General features: G+C 35.2%; 1 protein-coding gene across 2 annotated transcripts in view; it reads right to left on the bottom strand.

Annotated features, from left to right (window-relative positions):
• Positions 1-22061, bottom strand: part of tspan2b (tetraspanin 2b) — a 28089-nt gene extending 6028 nt beyond the window's left edge. For both annotated transcript variants that reach the window (XM_058764261.1, XM_058764262.1), the window contains exons 1-2: positions 21868-22061; positions 6955-7054 (exon numbers count right to left, since the gene is read on the bottom strand). In XM_058764261.1, coding sequence (XP_058620244.1) covers positions 6955-7054; positions 21868-21936 — 169 coding nt within the window. In that variant the 5' untranslated portion in view covers positions 21937-22061. The remainder of the gene's footprint in view (positions 1-6954; positions 7055-21867) is intronic.
• Between the last annotated feature and the right edge of the window lie 263 nt (positions 22062-22324).

Genomic DNA, 22324 nt, shown 5'->3' with positions numbered 1-22324 from the left:
TAAATATATACCTGTAAATACATGTAAATATTTTCAAAATATATACTGTATGTGTGTGTATTCATATATACACACGATAAATATACACAGTACACACACCTAGATTATGTAAACAAAAACTTATTTTGGATGCGATTAATCACGATTAATCGTTTGACAGCACTACTATTAACATTAATAGTTAAGTTAAAGCTAAAGTTATATTACAATATTAATATATTTATTTCTTAGAGATAACAACAATAATAACAACAAGGACAACAACAACAACAATAATAATTATTAAAATTGTTTGGCTTCCTAAAAACACCAGTGGTAATGCAATGAGATACTAAAAAGAGGTTTGAGTCCACTTTTAAGTCCAGATACAAGTCAATGTTTTTTTTTTTTTTTTTTTACATTTTTATTTTATTACTTGTTTATTCGGTTTAATTTGGTCACAAGGGGGAGAAGCTCTTAATTTTGCTCTCAAAGTGTACTGGTTTTATGCAGTTTATTTTAAAATGTACAAAATATTCTTTCTTAGAGGGTCTGAGGTCACAAAATCCAGTGGGAACACTGATACTGTTTATTATAAAATAGTACCGATAGTTGTAAATAATATAGAGTAAAAACCTAAGCTAAAAATTTAACATAACATCAGTGAAATAAATAATAATAACTTATATATATATATATATATATATATATATAATTTATTTATTTATTTTTGGGGCTTTTGAGTGCATCACAGTATAAATATTAGCAATAATCCTGGAGATCCTGCAGATCATATACTTCCGGTCGGTCCTGCTCCAACCAAGCAACTGCCATTGATGTGAATTGGAACATTTAAGAATAATTTTCTCCTGGCATTAGTCCCTTTTTGGCACTACATTTCTGTGGTTTCAGCAGGATGTAATGTAACCGAGGCACCAGTAGAGGGAAGCACAAGTGTTATGTGAGTCTCTTTGGGAGATGACAGCATGTGTTTGAGCACAGCGTGACCGTGCACAACCCTTCAAGATGATCTCACTGGCTTTCACTCCAGCCTCTTCCATCAACTTATTGTCCTCATTAGAGCAAAATAGAAAGAGAGCGTGGGGTGCATGAATTCCCATCTGCCTCCGCAACAGAGCAAAGCCACGAGTCTAATGCCTGACAGGTTCAGTCAACATCAGGGCATGGAGAGTCTGCTTATCTAGGATCAGCTTCCTCAGACTCCAGCCTCAAAATGTAATCTAGAGACATGAGCTCTTTAGTTCAGCATGGGGAGTTCATCCTGAGCCGGTATAATTATGCCACAGGAGACCTGGGACAGGTGGGAAGTCTGGAAATGAGATCGAAGCTCTCCTGAGAGAGAGAGAGAGAGAGAGAGAGAGAGGCTGTAGGGGATATTGTGACCCTTTATCTTGCTATATCATTAAATAGGATAAAAAGGCAGATGATGAGTAATTATTATGCTTCTTGCAATGTCACCCTGTAGTATATCATATTCATCATTCAGGCCAGGGTATTAAAAGCTACGAAAAGGTATGATTGTTTTGACCTCTTATGCTCATCAAGGCTACATTTATTTGATTACAAATACAGTAAAAACGGTAATATTGTGAAATATTATTGCAATTTAAAAGAACTGTTTTTATTTCAATATATTTTAAAATGTAATTTATTACTGTGATGCAAAGCTGAATTTTCAATATACTGATTTCAGTATACTTCAATATACTTGACACTGAATATCTTACATTTTAGACAGTTTTGCCAGCTTGATCCATCAATGGCAATAGATTGAAATAAAATCAAAACAGAATTAGCCATATAGACAATGTAGTGGTGTGAAAAAAAAAAAAGTCACTAAAAATCCCCATCAGTAGACACAAACAGAGAAAAGTCCCTGCTGTTCGATTAAACATTAGAGACCCTCAAAAGTCCCACCCTCATAAACACGTCACATGATTTGAGGTGCCATTCATATCTTTAAAGTGCCCCTATTATGGATTTTTTAAAATTACATTTCATGCAGTGTGTAACACAGTGAATGAAAAAATCCTGCAAAGTTTTAAATCTGAAAGTGCGCCGTGTATGAAGTTATTGTCTTTCAAAAGAAAGAGTCGACTCTGAATCATTGAAACAAGTCGTTTTTAAAATGAATCCCAAGCCGTTTCATGTTGACGTCAACATGAAATATTAGCACGTTGCCCGCCAACTTGTTGCGGGAAAACTTGATTTTCGCGTTGGTGTGAATGAAAATGCAAATTCATTCTTTGCCACTAGGTGCCGCTTTTGGAGCGTTGAAAGCTCACAAACACTGCTTTAAATGAAATCGAAGAATCACCGCAGACTAGCGTCACGCAAAGGAGTTTGGAAAAATTAATCGTCGAGCGAATCGTTTGGGAGTTGTTGAGCAAATAAGGTAAAAAGAAATGCATATTATAAGAAAATGAAAGTGTTTTTTGACTTTGCATGCATGTCAACCTGTTGTTGGGGACTCCCAAAACCAATATATGATCCTTTCATAACCTATAACAGGGGCACTTTAATACTAATAATGCTTAGGTTTAGGACTTTGTTCAAAATGCTAGCTTTCAGTATGAGCAATGGTGATACTTGTCTTTGCAAACACCACTAAATATAGAAGCAAACAGAGAAGAAAAAAAAAAAAAAAAGAAAAAAATCCTAGAACATATACTTCCTGTTATGTTATGCTACTTCCTGAGCGTTACTTACTCATGCTGAAAAGACTCACCATTATCGGAAACATTTTGGAAACAAAAAGAGTGAAACTGAGATGCACGAAAACAAAGTGTGACAGAGAGTGAACACAACCTTTATCTTCCCTCTTGAGTAAAAACATTCTTGTCACACACTGATAATATTTACACCGTTGCCACAGTAGCTGTGGAGAAGACAATCTTTTGTCATTGCGGACTGTAATCTACAGTAAAAGTCATGTAAAATGTGTGTGTAGATGGAGAGGACTAAGAAGCCTGAACTGGTTAATGTCAGTACTGTCAGATGGTTTATTCCAAATGATTAAGGTTTGGCTGGTTAGCATGGTTCAATTAACCCTATTCTCGCATAGCCAGACCTTCAGACTGATGGCAGAAGGTCTGGGAACCTTGGCTGCTTTGAATGGCCAAGACCCGCCCAAGAAGCCATATGACTGACAGGTAAAGCAACCAATCACATTTCATGGTATCATGGTATCTTTGTTTCCATGCGAAACGTTAAAAAACGCAACACACACGTCTCCCGGAAATATTGTAGAATTCAATCAATCAGATGACAACTTTGAAACTCCTGGAGTGTTTCTAATTTTGTGTGCGATATGCATCAGACGTTCAGCCAGTGACGTCAGAGGCTGAGACTAGGTAACACCTGCTAGACACTATAAATAAATTATTCTGGTAGCAAAAAGACAAACAAACAAAAAACATCTGTCTTCATTCACGCCCATTTAAAATTATTCAAGTATTCTGACATATTATTATTATTATTATTAATAATAATAATAATAATTCTTCAAATATTACGTTATGTTGACAAGGGTAATTGCACATAAACTTTTTAAAATCACTAATATTTAGAAAATGAAATGAAATACAATAAAATAAGTTAAAGGGTTAGTTCACCCAAAAATAAAAATTTGCTGTTAATTTACTCACCCTCAGGCCATCTAAGATGCAGATGACTTTTTTCTTTATTAGAACAGTAGAAGAAAACCGTGGGCCATGGGGATTCGTAAAATGCAATGTTCAGTTTCTAGCACAGACAAATTATTAACTTCATAAGACTGCAATATATCGTCAGGAGCCATGGGTATTAATTATGTGTTGCCTTGCCTGATATGCTTTTTTTTGACTCTCAAAGTGACGGTAGCCATACACTTACATTTTATGAATTACCAAAGACCACGGTTTCAGCTAAAAATCTTCTTTATTGTTCTACTCAAGAAACAAGTCACCTACATCTTGGATGACCTGAGGATGAGTAAATTAACAAAAAAAAATAATAAAAAAAAATAAATAAAAAATATTTTGTGTGAACTATGCCTTTAATGTTATAAAATGTAAAGACAATTTTATATTTTTATTTATGAAAACCTAGTTTATTTCATTTATACTGATACTGATATACAGCAACACAGCTCCACTATGATTTTGTAATATTTTCTGACGTAACTTTTTAAATTAAAAAATATATAATCAACAAAAATTTGAGTGAAACGTTAGTAATAATAAATAAGTTACATAATAGAAAATATAATAAGAGAGAAAAATCACTATAATCTATTTAAGTAACAATTATAATTAGTAAATATAAAATTATTTAAAAGTTTGTCATATTTTATATATATATATATATATATATATATATATATATATATGGGGTGTAACAGTTCACAAAATTCACAGTTTGGTATGTTTTCGATACAGCAAAAAGAAGGAAATGCCAGAGAAATTTCCTTGTTTTTAAACATGTAATGCTTTAACCTGCAGTTACAAATGCATAAATAATGTTTTTATATAAAACGTTGGCAATTGATGTTTGAAATTAATTAAACAATTAAAAATACTTTAAATGTGAAATTAAAACCGCCAGTAGGTGGCAGCAAGTCACTGTTAATAAGGGAGTCATTGCGATTGAACCCAATCATTTAAACAGTTGATTCATTCAGGAACGAAACGCCGTGATGTTGATCAGAGACGCAAAACAGTGCTGTGGTTGTGTTTGAATTTATTTTTGTTGGCGAAATTGACAAAAACAGGCAATATGATGTCTAAAACATAAGTCTATTAATTAACTTCTTGCTTATTGAACTGTTGTAAAAATCATTGTAATCATGCTGATTTTTGGAGAGAAAAAAACGGCACTCTGTGATATTGATTTACTATATGAAATTATGTAAATATATACATTTTCTGCCCCCATATCTTGAATTTTGTGATCATTCTAAATGCATTTTAATAGACTGAATCATGCAGTGAAAGAACGCACTCTCTATGTGCACATCTAACCTAACAGGATAATATGCTGAAATACGATTAGTTTAACGAATCATTCAGTTGGGTGAATTTTTTATTATATAAATATATAGTGGAACTATGTAACTATAAGGGTGAATAAATAATGATAGAAACTAGACTAGTTTCAGTAAGTCTATAAATGTAAATGTATGCGGGTTGTGTTTGAATCTAACCATGGAAAACATGACTGTGTGTGATGCATGTGTGACTTTGCATATGTGGTTTGCAGGCTGAAATGAGGAAGATGACAACTCTACTTGACTTTGTCACTGGGATCTTGCTGAGGCTTTGAGTCATGCTCATTCACACTGGCTTCTCTTCACTGCTTTAAGTGCTAAAACCCACAGATGAGGGTGATGTCAGCGCCTAAACCAAGCATGAAGAGGCTGTTTGAGGACAAGAATATTTCCTGACATCATGAAGTTCTGTTCTCCTCTGCATCCAGATATAGCACTGCATGACCTTCTGTATCTCTCTCTCCTCCCAGGTTGAACTGTTGCTACAGCAAACCTGAAGTCTTGTGGTTTCCTCCATGTATGCACAACTTGAAATGTCACTTCCTGTTTTCAGAAACACCAACCTCTGAAATGTACAAGGACTCAGTGTGTCTCACGAGGGCTGGGCAGAAAGCCGTGGAACTTTTGCCACCCTGAGTGGCCTCAGATGTTTCCATCCAGTACCAATAAACACTATAAGTCTGTCTGACACTGCTTTATTTCTGTTTTCAGGGCTACAGCGGGGTCCAAATCTCTGAAAGCACTAAATTAAATGCGTGTATTCTTTTTTTTTTTTTTTATTCATATTTTGCAGAACCACACAATCTGTAACAAATATCCTATTTATTTTTATATAATTGTATATAATTTTAAAAATTAATTAAATGTATTAAACATAATATAACATATGGTTTTATATTAATTATAAATATTAAAGTACTATAATTTCATTAATTTTTTTAAATGTTTTTGTAATATTTTTAACAATTTTTATTAAAAATATATTATCAACATAACAATTTGAGTGAAAATGTAATAATAAATAAGTTACATAATAGAAAATAATAACATAGAAAATATAATAATAATAATAGAGAAAAATATAATAATAAAAATATAATAATAATAATAATAATAATAATAATAATAATAATAAGAGAAAATCACTATAATCTTAATAATATTCCATGTTTTTCTTGTCTGTCGTCCCTTTATTTGTTTTAAGGGTTACAGCGGGAAACCACTAAATATTTGTTTTAATAAAAAATAAAAAATATATATATATATATATATATATATTTATATATGACATTATAAGCTATACTATTAATTAAAATGATTTTAGATTTACTAATTTGAATTATGAATTAAAATAATTATAACTAGTAAATATAAAAGAACTTTAATTACATTGTGTAACATTATTTAAATAATATTTACATATTACAATTTTATTCATTTTGTGTCATTATGTTTATGTTAACTCTAAAACTTATTTTATTTCTAAACTCTAAAAGTGCTTATTTTTAAAATGTTCCTGTTTTAGGTTTTCAATCACATAATTTCAGTGTAGTCTCAGATACTTCTTTGGCCCCACTGCACATAAATAAGCCAAGAGACAGAAGTAAATCAGTATTTTTGGAGAACTGGAGGCTGCCCTCTGCAACACTGCCAAAATTAGACATACTGTCTGTATTGGCCAACTTTTTGAGCAATGTTGCTGGGCAACTTCAGTTAATGCTGCCGTCAGTGGGCAACCAGGTGAGACACAGGGCCCACGATCGATCTAAAGTATCCAGATAGAAATTTGCCTATTCTCAGTGGAAAAGTGCCCAAGCAACACTGCTCAAAAAAAGTTGCCCGGCAAAATTGCTCAGAAAGTTGCCCCGTGTATCATCAGCCTAAGGCCTAGGAGCAATATTATGAAATATTATCAATTAATTACTTACCGATAAAGAATGTATCAGGTCCGCCTTCTCCTAGAAGAGACACAGTATTTGGATCAAGTCTGAGCCAGAGGCCCACAGCCAGAACCAGCGAGCCCATCAACTGCAAAAACAACAGCAAAAGATCTTTAGAGGAAGACATTTCAGATCCAAAGAACACAAAAGAGGACATTTTTGAAGAATCGTCATGTCGATATGAGCTCAATGACGTCAGCTCAAGTTCAATTCCTCAAGATGAATTCATTTGACAAAAATGAATAAGAAAACACTGTCAGAGATTTATCTAAGGCCTGAAAAACTCTGTACTCTTTGTCTTCATTTTTCCTGCAGTTATGGAGAGGTGGCACAGATATTTTCCACTCTGGCAGGATCCTTTCACTCTTAAATCTGAGAAATGGCAGCTGAAGGCCAAACCATGAAAGGAAAAGCAGGCCGTAGAATTCAGCCAGCATCACCATTAAACGAACTCTAACTACTGCTGACAAGGAAAGCAGACACTCATCTTTTAAAGCTCATTCAAAAGCCCATTCGTTTCAGTATAGTTTGATTCGATTTAAAACTACCTTCCCAGTTTTACCGCTGGGTGCAATTTCTAGGGCCCTATGATAGTAATGATTTACAACAACAACAACTACTACTACTACTAAAATTATTATTAAAACATTATTTTAAAGGAATACCAGATAAAAAAAATTACCAGAATTTATTTAGCAGAAAAATGTTAATACATAACACAGTGTATTGAAATATAAATATAATAAATTTTTTATATAAAATCAATTCATTAGAGATGCTTTTGAACATTAATAATTTAATGAATCCATTCAAATGGAATCGCAAAAATAAATGGAAAACATAATTTGGTCAAAATAAAACTAAATTTGAGAAAATAATAAAAATTTCATAGGGCCTTAAAATTAATTTATTAACATTTAATAAATTGCTGTCTAATATTGTAAGATTCATGATTTCAATTAATTACATTTTAATACAATTTAATCTAACTATTAAAATAGAGTCTAGAATTTTTTCTAATTGAATCCAGAAAAAAAAAAAAAAAAAAAAAAAAAAGAAAAAAAAATTGGAATGCAGAAAAATTAAAACGGAAGTTGGGAAAAAAGTAAAAGATTTTATATGGCCCTAAATGTCTCCAATTTGGAGAGGGTAAAACATGTTAAAATGGGCTTTTGTGTAAAATCAGCACCTCTGGGATTTCACAGGTCTGAAGGGCAAAGATCATCGAAGGCCATGAAAAATCATATTACATGTGTTTAAAAAGAAATCCATGAGGATGATGCAAGACGAGCGGCACTTTCCTCAGCCTCTCCTGTCTGCTGCTACAGCTGTCATATATAACACAACCCCCCCGCGGGACAGCAAACCCCTCAAACACTCGGCAGTGTAACATCATCCCTCCCTCTCTCTCCAGAGATCTCCTCCGGCATCAGGGGTTATCTCTGGGACAAAAGACCAACTGTTTGTCTGTTACACACTGCACTATACAGGACAATGAGCGAGTGTGTCTGCGCGTGCGACTGAAAAAATATATATAAAGAAATATATACCCTCTCCAAATTGGAGAAATACATATAGGCTATAGCCTATATTAGCGCTGGAGATTTAACGTGTTAATTAGACGAATTAATTACGGTGAAAAATAACGCGTTAAAATTATTAACGCATTTAACGCACTTGCCCCGCCCCAGACCTGACATAGGCTACAGTTGATTGATGTGTGATGGAGCCTAGAGAACGTAGTCAGAATGTCCCTAAAATTCAATATATGGGGCAAAAATGCCCGTTTGAGTTTGTCTCATATTTACATCACATAGTTAAGCAATGTGCAATATCACAGGAGTGCAAATACTGATCTTATACAACAGTTCAGTAGGCCTAAGTAAGAATTTAATATTGTGTTATTTTGGACACAATGTTGTCTGTTTTGCTCAATTTTGCCAACGAACATATAAAGACAAAGCAGAACTGTTCGTCTCCGAGCAACACACAGCAGCATTTCATTTCTTAATCCACGTTTTGAACGAATTGGGTGAACCATTTGGCGCGTTTAACAATTGGCCATAGGCGCGTTGGATTTGAAGCGGCGCTGCACAGACCGATCGGTGTATGACATCAAAGTACCGCGAGAGCGATTCAAAAGCACGCAGAGCCGTCTGCTCTCTATAGCTCTCGCGCTACTTTGATGTCACACACCGATCGGTAATGATCTGCTTCAAGTCAAACGAATTCAATTGACCAATAGGCTTGTTTGAGATTAGCAAAATCTGCGCAGAACCGATCACCGGTGATCACCGCGAGATGCATGCCGGTTAGAAAAGTGTCCGAGTTAGTCCGCCTTATTCTGATGTCATGCTGACGTGTGCCAAAAAACTCTCGCAACTGCGAGGCGGCTGTGTCGATTGAGCAGTCGCGCCCTGTTGCTCTCCACCGACTGTGCTGATCAAAAGCATGATGGGAAACCACTGACTGAGAGAATAACGCGATATCTGCCTTTGATCTCGTAGGTATCTGTTCCACTTCGAGAGGGCAGAACTGTCTGTCTTGACTGTGCTTATTTCACTCCTCCCCTCACTGCAGCCGCCTACTCTCGCCTACATTTCAGGGAGGTGAGGCGCATCTCAAACAAGCCTATTCATAAAGAACCATTTACTTCACTCCTGAATGAATCAGCCATTTGAAAGAATCAAATGAATGAATAAATGGCTGGATGACATATATATATATATATATATATATATACACACACACACACACACACAAATAAATAAATATATATATATATATTTTTTGGAGTAGTGAATCAGCATATTAGAATGATTTCTGAAGGATCATGTGACACTGAAGACTGGAGTAATGATGCTGAAAATTCAGAATTGATCACAGGAATAAATTACATTTTACAATATATTCACACAGAAAACAGCTAATTGTAATAATATTCCACAATATTACGGGTTTTACTGTATTTTTTATCAAGTAAATGCAGGATAAAAATGTCAATTGATTTAAAAAAATATAAATGAATCCCTAGTGAAAAATAAATATACTAAAACGTATTTGAAATACATTTATTTCATGCTAAGTATACTACAAATACATTTACATATTAATGCATTTAACTTACTTGGTATACTAAGCTGGTATACTTAAAGTCTGCTAAATTGGAACAATTTTGTACTTAATGCACCTTAATTATGTGGAAGTAGTGCTGAAGTCCAACTAAAGATATACTGAAGCATATTTGATTGTGCTAAAGTGAAACGAGTGCAAGAATGCTAATAGATTTGAACTATACTTAGTATAGTATGAAATGTATTTTAAATATATTACTTTTTTTTATTAAAGTAATTATGAATAATTATAAATAAATTCTCAAATAAGTTTAAATACCATAACAATGCATGGAAAATAGTGAGAATAACAAATAAAAGTATAAGAAAGACAATTAAAAACTGGAAAAACATTTTAAATGAGCAAATGCCAGAATGCTAATACGAGTCAGCTTCAGGCCTGTTTCCACTCTTATAAATTGCCTGTTGGGTCGCTCTTGGCTTTCTATTGTTATTGTACATAGCCTACAGTATATGGAAAACATATTGGCTTTTTCAAGTTTATTGGGAGTTTTATGGTGTCCTTTTCTGAGCACATTTTTATGTAATTTCCATAATTTCAGCAACAAATAAGAGTTTTCATTTGTAGCAAAAAAACAAAAAACAGACATGATTAAACCAGCAGACTTTGCTTTGATGTTTCATGTTCCAAGTGACCATCTGAACACAATATAAACTCGAGATCATGAGATCATATGTCTACATTCCCTAATGAAGAACTTACAGCAAACACCAAAACAACAATTCTAATGCTGGAAAAGAAGGAGTACGTTTCAAACAGAGTCGTTATGGAACAAGAAAAACAGAAAGACAGGAAAAAAGAATGAAAGAATTGGTCAACCCAAACCCAGGAAAAGCTGATTAGATCTCCTGGTGGAAAACAGAATCCAGTCCGCTCAGGGAAGTTTCCATTTTAACAGCGCTCATGTAGTGCACTAAACCACACACTATACTGGTCAGAGCGTTAGCTGAGAACCCTATGAAGGGTCTTTACTGGCACTGATGGTTCATTGAAGAACCTTTAACATCCATGGAACCGTTCCATTCCACAAAAGATTCATTATAGTGAAAATAATTTTCTTCACACTAAGGTTAGAAAAATGCAGGTAGAAATATCTACCCTAGTGAAAAAAAATAAAGAAATCTGTATACTAAAATATATTTGAAATACATTTATTTTGTGCCTATATACTGCAAATACATTTGCATATTTATGTGCTTAATAAAAATACCCTGCTGCACTTGTACTTTTAGTGAACTAAACTGGTAACAACTAAATCAGAACAACTAATTTTGTGCTTAATGCACTTTAAATGTGTGGAAGTAGTGCTGACGTCCAACTAAAGATATACTGAACTTAATATATTTGATTGTGCTAAAGTCGAACTATTGCAAGTACTTCATGTACACTTTAAATATCTTGCTTTTGAAGACCGATATTATTCAAAGATCATACAATCCTCATCAACAGTTAAAACACATCAAAACACATGTTAGGCTTAATATTAAGAAATGTGCATTGTGCCTAGTATTCCAAATACATTTTAATTATAATTTTATATCAGTAAGTCTCCAGTGATATGCCAATAAATATGTTAATAGATTTTAAGTATACTTAGCATTAAATAAATGCATTTTAAATAAATTATGGCATTTCTATTTTTTTTTTTACTAGGATGTGATAATTTTAAAATTCTGTGAATTATCTATGAATACACACAGTACCCTTGTTATGACATACGCTATAATGATTACAGTATTGAGAGGATGTGGGAGGAAAGGGAGTGTTCTATTATCTGATGATCAGGGGTGTGGCGGAACACACTCTACACACACACACACACACACACACACACACACACACACACACACACACTTCACTCTTCCCAACCACCTGCTGTTCCCTCTTTGTGTATTTGTTGTCTTACATTAATTTCTGATTCAGCAAAACCTCCCAATGTCCAGTTTGCCACTCAATTTCCTTCACTTAGTATTTGCCACCCTGAGGCACACACACACACACACACACACACACACACACACACACACACGCATGCACACGCACACACACACACACACACACACACACACACGCACACACGGGTATTTCCCCGGTTACTGTATGGGAACTTCTGACTCTGTGGACTTTTAAAAAGTAAACTCCCTTAAAACACACTTGTCAAACTCACAATATTTAATTTGTCCACTATCAAAGTTTAGCTGTGGAAACACATACATCACAGGAGAAGTCTGTCATTTTCACCTCATCTCAAATCAACATTCATTCTCTGGCAGAAATTCCAAAATTTTAAAAATTATATGAAATGACAGACCTCTTTGCCTTGCTAAGGTTCATTTAAGCTAAAATTTTATCATAAATGCACACATTTTATAGTATTTCTATACTGTTAGCATAATTGAACAGAATTATACCATGATTGAAATAACAATAAAAATATTAGGAAATTAAGCTACAACTGAAGATCAGTTCTAATTTGTGTAAAAAACGATTATTAATTTTTCACTTAAAAAAAAAAAAATCATTGTTGGTTACCTTGTGTAAAGAAGTACACTTTAGCATGACTTTAAAAAGAATACTTATTCTATAAGAATAATATACTATAAAAGATACTTAAGTGCAAACTGAAAGTAATGTGTCCGGGCACTTAATTGTATGCTAACTGCAATTAAATGAAAATTTAATATAGTTTATATTAAATGCAATTACTTAGAGTGATTTTTGATACACTTAAGTAAGGCTCTTTATATGTACTTTTAAATAAAGCATTTATGGTAAACTAAAATATTAAGTTAAGTTAAGTTAAAAATTGCATTCAAATATATTTAATTACACCTTTGTAAAAACGAAGTTGCAATTTAGTACATTTAAAATATTTGTTGTATATGTTAATATGTAATATACTACAAATATATTACATGTGCTTTAGTATGTTAGTCAACACAAGAAAATATAACAATACTATTAAAACATGATTTAAGATATATTTGAACACTTACAATTTGACATTACTACAAAGTGCACTTTAGGGGCCAGTTTTACTAACAGCTTGAGCCAGTCCATACCGTCTTGGCGTTAAAATAGTACTGTCCGGTTTTACTAAAGAAGCGCAGTGAAGAATTAGCGCTGAAAAGGAGTGGACACAGTTGTTTTTGTGCCTGACTTTATTGAATATGCATTTATAGGAGTATCCCTTTCAGACGTAAAATTTATGGGAGGAGAGTAGCCTATTCAAATGAATCACGCAAGCGTTTTACTAACGTTTGCGCTCGTCAAATTACCGGTATTTGCGCCATTATTTAATGCCCCCAAAAAGCGTATCTTAAACTATTTTGCGCTTGAAATGGCTGCAATTTGTTGATAGGATGAGGCACTGCAGAAAACAGAGAGCGCGTGGTAGAAGGGAGAGGATTTTTTCCACACGTAATTTATTTGGAATGCAAGAAGAACACGAAAATATAGTTTGCCAAGCCATGTTATTTTTAATTTGCTTCAGGAAATAAAAGATGACTTGGAACCCTCAACTAGGAGTCACGCAATACCAGCTCTATCAAAACTTTTTGCAACTTCTAGCATTTTTCAGGTTCTTTTCAGTCTATGGGTTTTTTTTATTTATTTAGTCTTTATTTGCGACTGCTCTAATTTGCTCTGCACTTGGTATATTGCGTTGGTCGATATGTAAATGAGATGTTGGGTCTGTGTTCTTTAATTTGCGCGTTGTTAGTAAATCATCGCAGAAAATTCCACGACCATTGGCACTTTTTTGGAATTGCACTCTCACGCTAATTTGCCCGGTTTAGTAAAACTGGCCCTAAGTGTTAAAAATGTTAAGAAAGAGTTTATATTATACATTTTTAAAAAATGCAATATTTTGTCAAGTTTAAAATTTTAAATCTGGGCCCAAAAAACACAAACTATAAAGGCCATTTCAAAACCAGCAAAAAAACATAATTAAGGGATGTTAAAAAGTTACCAAGACAGTTCGTTGGACTTTAAGCGGCGCTGCGCGGAATGATCAGTGTATGACATCAAAGTACCGCGAGAGCCATTGGAAAGCATAAGGATCCGGCTGCTCTCTTCTCGCTCTCGCGGTACTTTGATGTCATACACTGATCACTCTGCGCAGCGCCGCTTAAAGTCGAACGCGCCTGTAGTCTCAGCCTACCGTTGGCTGAACGTCTGATGCATATGGCACACAAAAGTGGAAACACTTCAGGAGTGTCGAGGTAATGTTCTGCCTGGAAACAAAGATGCCGTGACGCTAAAGCCCCTCACGAAAGAATAAAGCCGTCGTGTTTACAACTGTGACAACGAGCGCTTATCAGGATCAACTAAACGCTGAATTTTCAAAAGTATGTGAAATATTTAAAGTTCGCGGCATAGAATTTTTAAAATGCGTCTGAGAGTTTTACACACCGGTCTGTTATTGTGGCGACATTTCCACGCCCCGAAATGTGACGCTGAACGAAACGAACTGTGATTGGTTGATTGACATGTCGGTCAAACGGCCTCATAGGCGGGCCTTGGCCAATGAAAGCTACCATAGATTCCAGTGCCCGGTTGCATAAAGCACCTTAAGTTTTTCCCTTAAGTATGACACTTAAGGCGTGATTTCCCCTTATCTAAGGGAATGACTTGAGGGTGTTGCATACAATCCCTTAAACCATTCCCTTAGTTAAGGGAAACCGTTAAGTATTTCACAACAGCGACCCAGGTTTTGCCGTTAAAAAAATCTACTGTTGCCATGGACACGTTATTTGTTAATGCAGATAGCGGTGTAAGTTTTCACAGAAACATAACATTTTCATGGACTAATGTGAATAAATCTATATTTAAATGTAAAGGGACAAGATAGTCATTTTATTCGTATCCAAAACGAGGTGATGTGACCATTATGAAGCGCTAAACACTCCTATGCAGTGTATGGTTCATTCATACTAGAAGCCGGAGGGCGCTGTCGAGCTGAAAGTCCATTCCGGACACAGAAGTATCTTATGAGGAATACAGCAGCGATCGCTGATTCGCTGCAGCTAAGCTAAAAGCAGAAATGTAAACACAAACACACGATTGCGAAAATATATTTTGTATGTGTGTTTTTCCAAGTCATCTCAAGTAATATGTAGGAAAATACAGGAATAAAATATAGAATATATGTGTTCTCGTATGACGCACTCACGTTTGAGCTATTAGTTGTATGTAATTTGATTAATGTGAATAAATGCCTAAATCTGTTATAAAGCGCCGATTGTGTCTTGTAGAAGACTTTAGGATTGAATCTGCTCGCTGTGTAACACTTAAGGTGACATTTTCCATACCTTACGTTATACTTAGGAAAATGACAGTTAAGGGGCTTTATGCAACACTTAATGGGCTTTAAGGGACACTTAAGATAAATTCTAAGGGTTTATGACGTTTCACCTAAAGAAACCCTTAAGTGTAATTTAAGGTATATTTTATGCAACGCCCTTAATTGTAAGGGAAACTTAAGGGCGATCCTAAGGGAAAATTACACTTAAGGTGCTTTATGCAACCGGGCACAGACCTTCAGCCATCAGTCTAAAGGTCTGGCTACGCGAGACTAGTTGTAATGAGGCCTTCAAATAACAAAAAAGAAAATAATAAATAAAATCTAGTACATCGAGTGCCTGCACTTGAAGAAATACCCATCTGCACACAGACCGCCCATGACAGCAACACACACACACACACACACACATATATACACAAATATCCCTACAGACATGAAGTCATTCAAACGCCTAATGGTGTTTACCACAAAGCCACTCCTGTCCTGTTAGCATCAATTACAGGAGAATCATCATAACTCATGTGCCTCTTTCTCTGCTAATGTGCCTCTCTTCTTTGGATCAAGTCTGTATGGTCAATAGACCAGATGGTGATTAAGATATATAAACCAGTCCAGTTTAATTTACAAAGCACATACTAAAACTGCAGAAGTGGCCCATAGTGTTGTACAACTGTAGCAGCACTTTTAATTTTTTTGATGTTAAAATACTTTTTTCCACCCAGCTTTGATATACCGTGTGTGTTTAGGTCCAGTAAACAAGTGGCTTTGTTTAAACATCTAGACACACCAACTCTGGCAGCATTTCAACATTATTTTGCAAATTAGTTATAATGGAGCTAACTGGTTACCCAAAATAGCATGGAAGCAGTAGACCAAAAAACAATTCATTCTGTTTCCTTTTTACCTGAGGTTCAGTAACATTATTCCTGTCACAGTAAGGGGGGTCATATAGTTTGCTTGTCACTTCATTTGTCTTTCAAGACAGTTTGCAACTCTGACCTCACTCTTTTATGCCTTCATGTCTGCTGTGCCCCTGACAGTCTGACAGCATTATTAATAATTAATGAGGCTCTCTGATTTAACACACATCATGGGAGTATGATTCACTCTCAGCAGAATAAATTATCCAAGATAAGACATATCTATTTGGATTTATGGGTAAAGCATACACAGAATGAATGAATCTTCTTCCATTTTAAAATATGGAAGGTTCAAAACAAGTTATACCATTTATAATTAACAACACTGTATTTTAGCATTCACGACTGAGGGATTTTCTGTTGAAACTGACAGCATGTCACAGATGTTGTCCATATTAAATTATTCCTTTAATAATGACGATAATCACAAACAGCCCCTGCATACTAAACGCCATCAGTCAGGCAACATGAATGATAATATCTGCGAGATTAATCTTAAAAGTTGGCTCTAAAGAGGTCAGAGATCATTATCCTGTATAATTTCCTCTTTCTGTCCTAACTTAGTCCTAACTGTGCCCATTTTCCATGGCTGAGCTGCCAGGTTATGAGGGAGAGGTTTATGCTGGAAAAAAAAAAAAAAAAAAATGTTCCTGTGACTGTTCTGAGACTATTTAGGTTTTTGTGTCAAACTGAAAGCAGAACTCCCATGCAGAGATGCCTCTGGTTAAACACTCACATTTTTTTAAAATTATTATTTATTATCAAATTCATCCTTTAATTTATTGGTATGAACATTCCAGCTACATTTTGAGGAGAAGCAGAGATTGTTAATCCAAAATTGATAATCAAAGATCTTCTTAAAACAAAATTTAAAGGGGATTCAAGTTTGATAAAATACAGGTGCTGATCAAATAACTGTTGTATCACTAAAACTAAGATGTTTTCGCCCAAGAAGTTGTGTGTTTTATGTCATTTTACTAACGACACACTGGCATTCACACTGGTTAACTAGGTCAGGATCATACCAACTGTCTCTCTTTAGCTCTCTCTCACAATCTCTAACCCTTTTCTATCCTATTTCCCCGTTGGCCTGTTAATCAGGCTTGACACTCATACTTCTATTCTTCAATTCTATTTAACTACATTTTCCTGTATTACATTAAAAGACAAAGTCCTGGTCTGTCCACTGGTGTTTCGATTCAGTACTGTATTCTATTCTATTCAAAACATCTCCAACACTGATGCACATTGCAGGTGTGGAAGTGGAAAAAGTTACACTGAGTAACACAGGAGTTTCCTTTGACTATGGTATGCACGTTTGGGATAAGTGTTTGGATAAGCTCAGATAATGAATGTTTGGAATGAAATACTTAAAAAATTGGTGTAGGATTTACTTCAAAGCAATTTTTAATCAGAAATTGCTAAATTACACAAATAATTAGGCAAGTAACACATGGAATTAAATGTGTAAACAATGAATTAGACTGAATTCCAATACTTTTATTCACTTTGAAAAATATTTTTTTTACAGGGTGTATACTGCTTACTGTTTTTATGTGAAAAGTAATACAGTATGCATTGTGCGAACTGCACTATTAATGTATGCTTATACAGTCATGGCCAAAAACATCGGCACCCTTGTAATTCTGTCAGAAAATGCAACCCTTCTCTCAGAAAATTGTTGCAGTTGCAAATGTTTTGGTACTCACATGTTTATTTTTTATTATTTTGCATTGGAACAACTAAAAAAAAAAAAAACAGAAGAAAAGTCAAATCTGATACAATTCCACACAGAACCCAAAAACATGCACTGGACAAAATTATTGGCACCCTTAACTTAATATTTGGTAGCACCCCCTTTGGAAAAAATAACTGAAATCAAGCGCTTCCTGTAACCATAAATGAGTTTCTTACCGCTCTCTACTGGAATTTTGGACCACTCTTCTTTTGCAAACTGCTCCAGATCATTCAGATTTGAATGATGCCTTCTCCCAGCTGCTGTTTTGAGATCTCTCCATGGTATTCAGATCTGGACTCATTGCTGGCCATTTCAGAACTCTCCAGCGCTTTGTTTGTAACCATTTCTGAGTGCTTTTTGAAGTGTGTTTCGGGTCATTGTCCTGCTGGAAGACCCAAGACCTCTGGTGGAGACGCAGCTTTCTGACACTGGACACTAGGTTGCGCCCCAAAATTCTTTGGTAATCATCAGATTTCATGATACCGTTCACACAGTCAAGGCATCCAGTGCCAGAAGCAGCAAAGCAACCCCAAAACATCTTTGAACCTCCGCCATGTTTGACTGCAGGGACTGTGTTCTTCTTTTTCTGTAAACAGTGCCATGATGTCCTTTATCAAAAAGCTCTACTTTTGTCTCATCTGTCCACAGTACGTTCTCCCAGAAGGATTGTGGTTTTGTCACATAAGTTTTGGCAAACTCCAGTCTTGCTTTTTTTATGCCTTTGTGTCAGCAGTGGTGTCCTCCTGGGTCTCCTACCATAGCGTCCCTTTTCATTCAGATGGCGACGGATAGTGCGAGCTGACACGGTTTCACCCAGTGTCTGCAGATCAGCTTGAATTTGTTTGGAAGTTAATCTGGGTTCTTTATCCACCATTCGAACAATCCTTTGTTGTAATTTTTCATTAATTTTGCTCGTCCGTCCACGTCCAGGGAGGTTAGCTACAGTGCCATGGGCTGTAAACCTCTTGATGATATTGCGCACAGTGGACACAGGAACATTAAGATCTCTGGAGATGGACTTGTAGCCTTGAGATTGTCCATGTTTTTCCACAATTTTTTCTCTCAAATCCACAGACAACTCTTTACACTTCTTTCTTTTCTCCATGCTCAGTATGACACACAACAAAAAGGCTGAGTCAACTTTTCTCCATTTTAACTGGTTGCAAGTGTGATTACTACATTGCCCACACCTGTGTCTAATGCTACCTTCACGTGCTATCGGAATTATCGTAAATTCGATTTTCCTAATCGGAAATTGGACGTGAACTCAAGTCGTATTTACTACTGGGAAATTCTGAAATAATTTTGATACCCAAGTTTCTGAGTTGGGCGGGTCATAAACTTTAAACATGGTGGAGGAGACAACCATTGCTGCTGTCAATGCTGTTCTCACAACAACTATCCCTTTGTCTTGTCGCTAAAGTAGTGTATTTATAGGCTAGATATGAACGATCATGCGAAGCATATTGTATGTTTTATAAGCAGTGAAATAAGCATGTATTTGCCCGAAATTTCTGAATTGTCAGCGAACTGCACGTATAGCGTGGTGAATGTTTATATGGTTGTCAACCAATGGGATGCTACATTTTATTCTTTCCGACATTAAAGCACTTGAATACGACAAGCTTGCATCACATGCTTGAAAAGCAATTATTTCTTATAATTTTGACAAGGTGCCAATAATTTTGTCCAGTCCATTTTTGAGTTCTGTGTGAAATTTGATCAAGTTTGACTTTTCTTCTCTGCTTTTTGTGTTGTTGCAGTGCAAACAAAAACAATAAGCACGTGAATACCAAAACATTTGCAATTGGAACAATGTTCTGAGAGAATTGCAAGGGTGCCGATATTTTTGGCCATGACTGTATGTTGCATGAGTAGTAAAGTGAGTGAATGCAATTTTTAATGCAATTTTTTTTGTCTAAATGTCTTAATTTTTGGTAAGCTTAAAATTAAATATGCTCTACTCGCTGTACACTTCAGATTTTAGTGAATGTAGAAGATAATCTATGCATTAAAGTATATTTTTGACATATATTTTTATATGTCCTCATTTAGACAGCTAAGCATGAATGTGTGTGTGACAAACTGAAGATCCAGCTAAAGGAAAATGTCACTTGTTTGGAACTTTGGCAAATCCTGATGCTAAAATGGCTGAAAATGTGGAAACAAAAAGGCATGGTAATGTAATATAAAATACTAATAAATCTTTACGAGAGTTTTGTTATTGTGGAAACAGAAAATGTTCCTTAAGTTTAGACTCATTTAATAGGAATTTAGGCGTTCAATCCTTAAATGCAGAAACCACATTCACATTAATTATTGTTAAGAGCTCCAAAAAAATTACTCCAAACTTAATGACAAGTCAGGATGATACACCCAAAGACAGACCTCTCAAAACCTTTTTTACCAATGAATTTTCATGACTTTGCAAGTTGTTTGTGATTACTGGATAAAGTTTTATATGTATTATCATTTATTTACATATTTAATAGAGAGCTGAGTTTATACAAATTTATGTTTATAATATAAATACTCTGATGACTTTTTAAGATTTGGTTACTTTCAATGATTTTTTCCTGCCTGGAAATTACCATTTTAAAGTTCCTTGGTATGTCCAGGTTTATCACAACTGCAGGAACCATAGGAAAGGCTGGAAGAAAAATACCAATAATTCAAATGCTCCCATAACTGATTCCTCTTTTTTATGAACATCCTTTTCTAATATTTTATTTTAAGAGTAATTATAATAATCACTCAGATTAAGAATCTTGATGCATGATTAAATTTAGAAGTTAATTCACTCTAGAAAACTCCAGGAAAGTTTGACCATGAATTGTGATGTTCCTCTGAGAAAGATCAGGATAGACTGCTTGCTGTTCCACAAGCTTATGGTAAATCAGATAAAAGTGTCAGCTCAATGAAAAATAACCAGCCCTTCATTAAATTGTGGTTCCTGCACCAGTTAGTGCCCATATAGGGAGTTTCATTCATGAATGAATTCGCGTTTTAACAAATCTTTTAATGAACAAATCATTCTTATGAATTTACCCAGTTCACTAAAGTCTCTCCTGGTTCTCCCTGTCCTGACTGTCTGCTTTCACAAAATATAATTTCAAGTTAAGCCTATAAAGGAGAATTTTATTTGTTGTTCTTAATGAACAAATCCACAATTTACTGAACGAGTCGGTTCATCTGAGCGAGATATTTGATTTGCGAACGAAATGAGAATATTGAACTTGTCAATTAACTCTTAAAAGTAAATTTCATGCATAATTCATTAATCACAGATGAACTGAATGAATCAGGCATAAAAAAAATGGACAATAAGAATCGTTTCTACCAATGAGTGAATCATTCAATGCTTCATTCATAATAAACAAAGCTCACAGCTCCACCTACTGGCGTAACGACATAATCTGCAGACAGGCTTACTGAACTAATCAATGAATGAATTTGAACAAAACATCTCAGTGAACCGATTCAAAAGATTCAGTCAGTGGGGTGAATCAAAAACACACAGTGCTACAGCGCGCCGGTGTCCGGCGGCTGCCCTCCAAACAAACACACGCTGAAGGGAAAAAGGGGCGGATTTTCCCCAGTGGAAAATCTGATTTGAGTCGTACAGCAGTGAGATCTCAGCCTGCCCCCGAAGCTTTAAATTCCTGCATAAAGTGCGTAAACACACTAACACACACAACGAATAAATGACTGGCAAAATGCTCGCAAAAATGACTCCACATTGCACAATACACTAAAATACCACACATGATAGCATGCAAATACAACACTAAAGCATTACTTACCCAGAATATAAAGTTGAACACGAAGAGGAGATATTTCACACATTTCATCCCGCCTTCAACTTTCCCCATGGTGAAAGTATAATTTGATGGACTCTTCTTTCAAAATCAGTCCGGCTTATGGTGTAAAACGCGGAGATGCTGTTGCACTGCACGAGCTCTGTCAACATCTGCCCTAGTAGCAGCAGCGGCTGATCGCTTCAGTCCCGCCCCACTGAATAATGTGTGAGGGGTAACTCGAGGGGGGTTCGGGATGGGCAATGGTCCATCCGCGCTCCGCACAGTGGCTTCTTTCATGGGACCGTGCGACCCCAGCCAAAACAGAGAAAACTTTTAAAGGCTTTTTTGTTTAATGGAGAACTACTGAGCACAAGCAAATAAACATTTAGAAACATTTCACAATAAACATTTTTACTCTTAAAATAATTTCTAAATTAAAGTAAATATGAAAAATCATATC

Source organism: Onychostoma macrolepis, chromosome 23, assembly GCF_012432095.1.
Source record: "Onychostoma macrolepis isolate SWU-2019 chromosome 23, ASM1243209v1, whole genome shotgun sequence".
In the NCBI taxonomy this organism is placed as follows: domain Eukaryota; kingdom Metazoa; phylum Chordata; class Actinopteri; order Cypriniformes; family Cyprinidae; genus Onychostoma; species Onychostoma macrolepis.
Note: the sequence above shows the minus strand (reverse complement) of the source record. Positions and strands in the feature narration are given on the sequence as shown.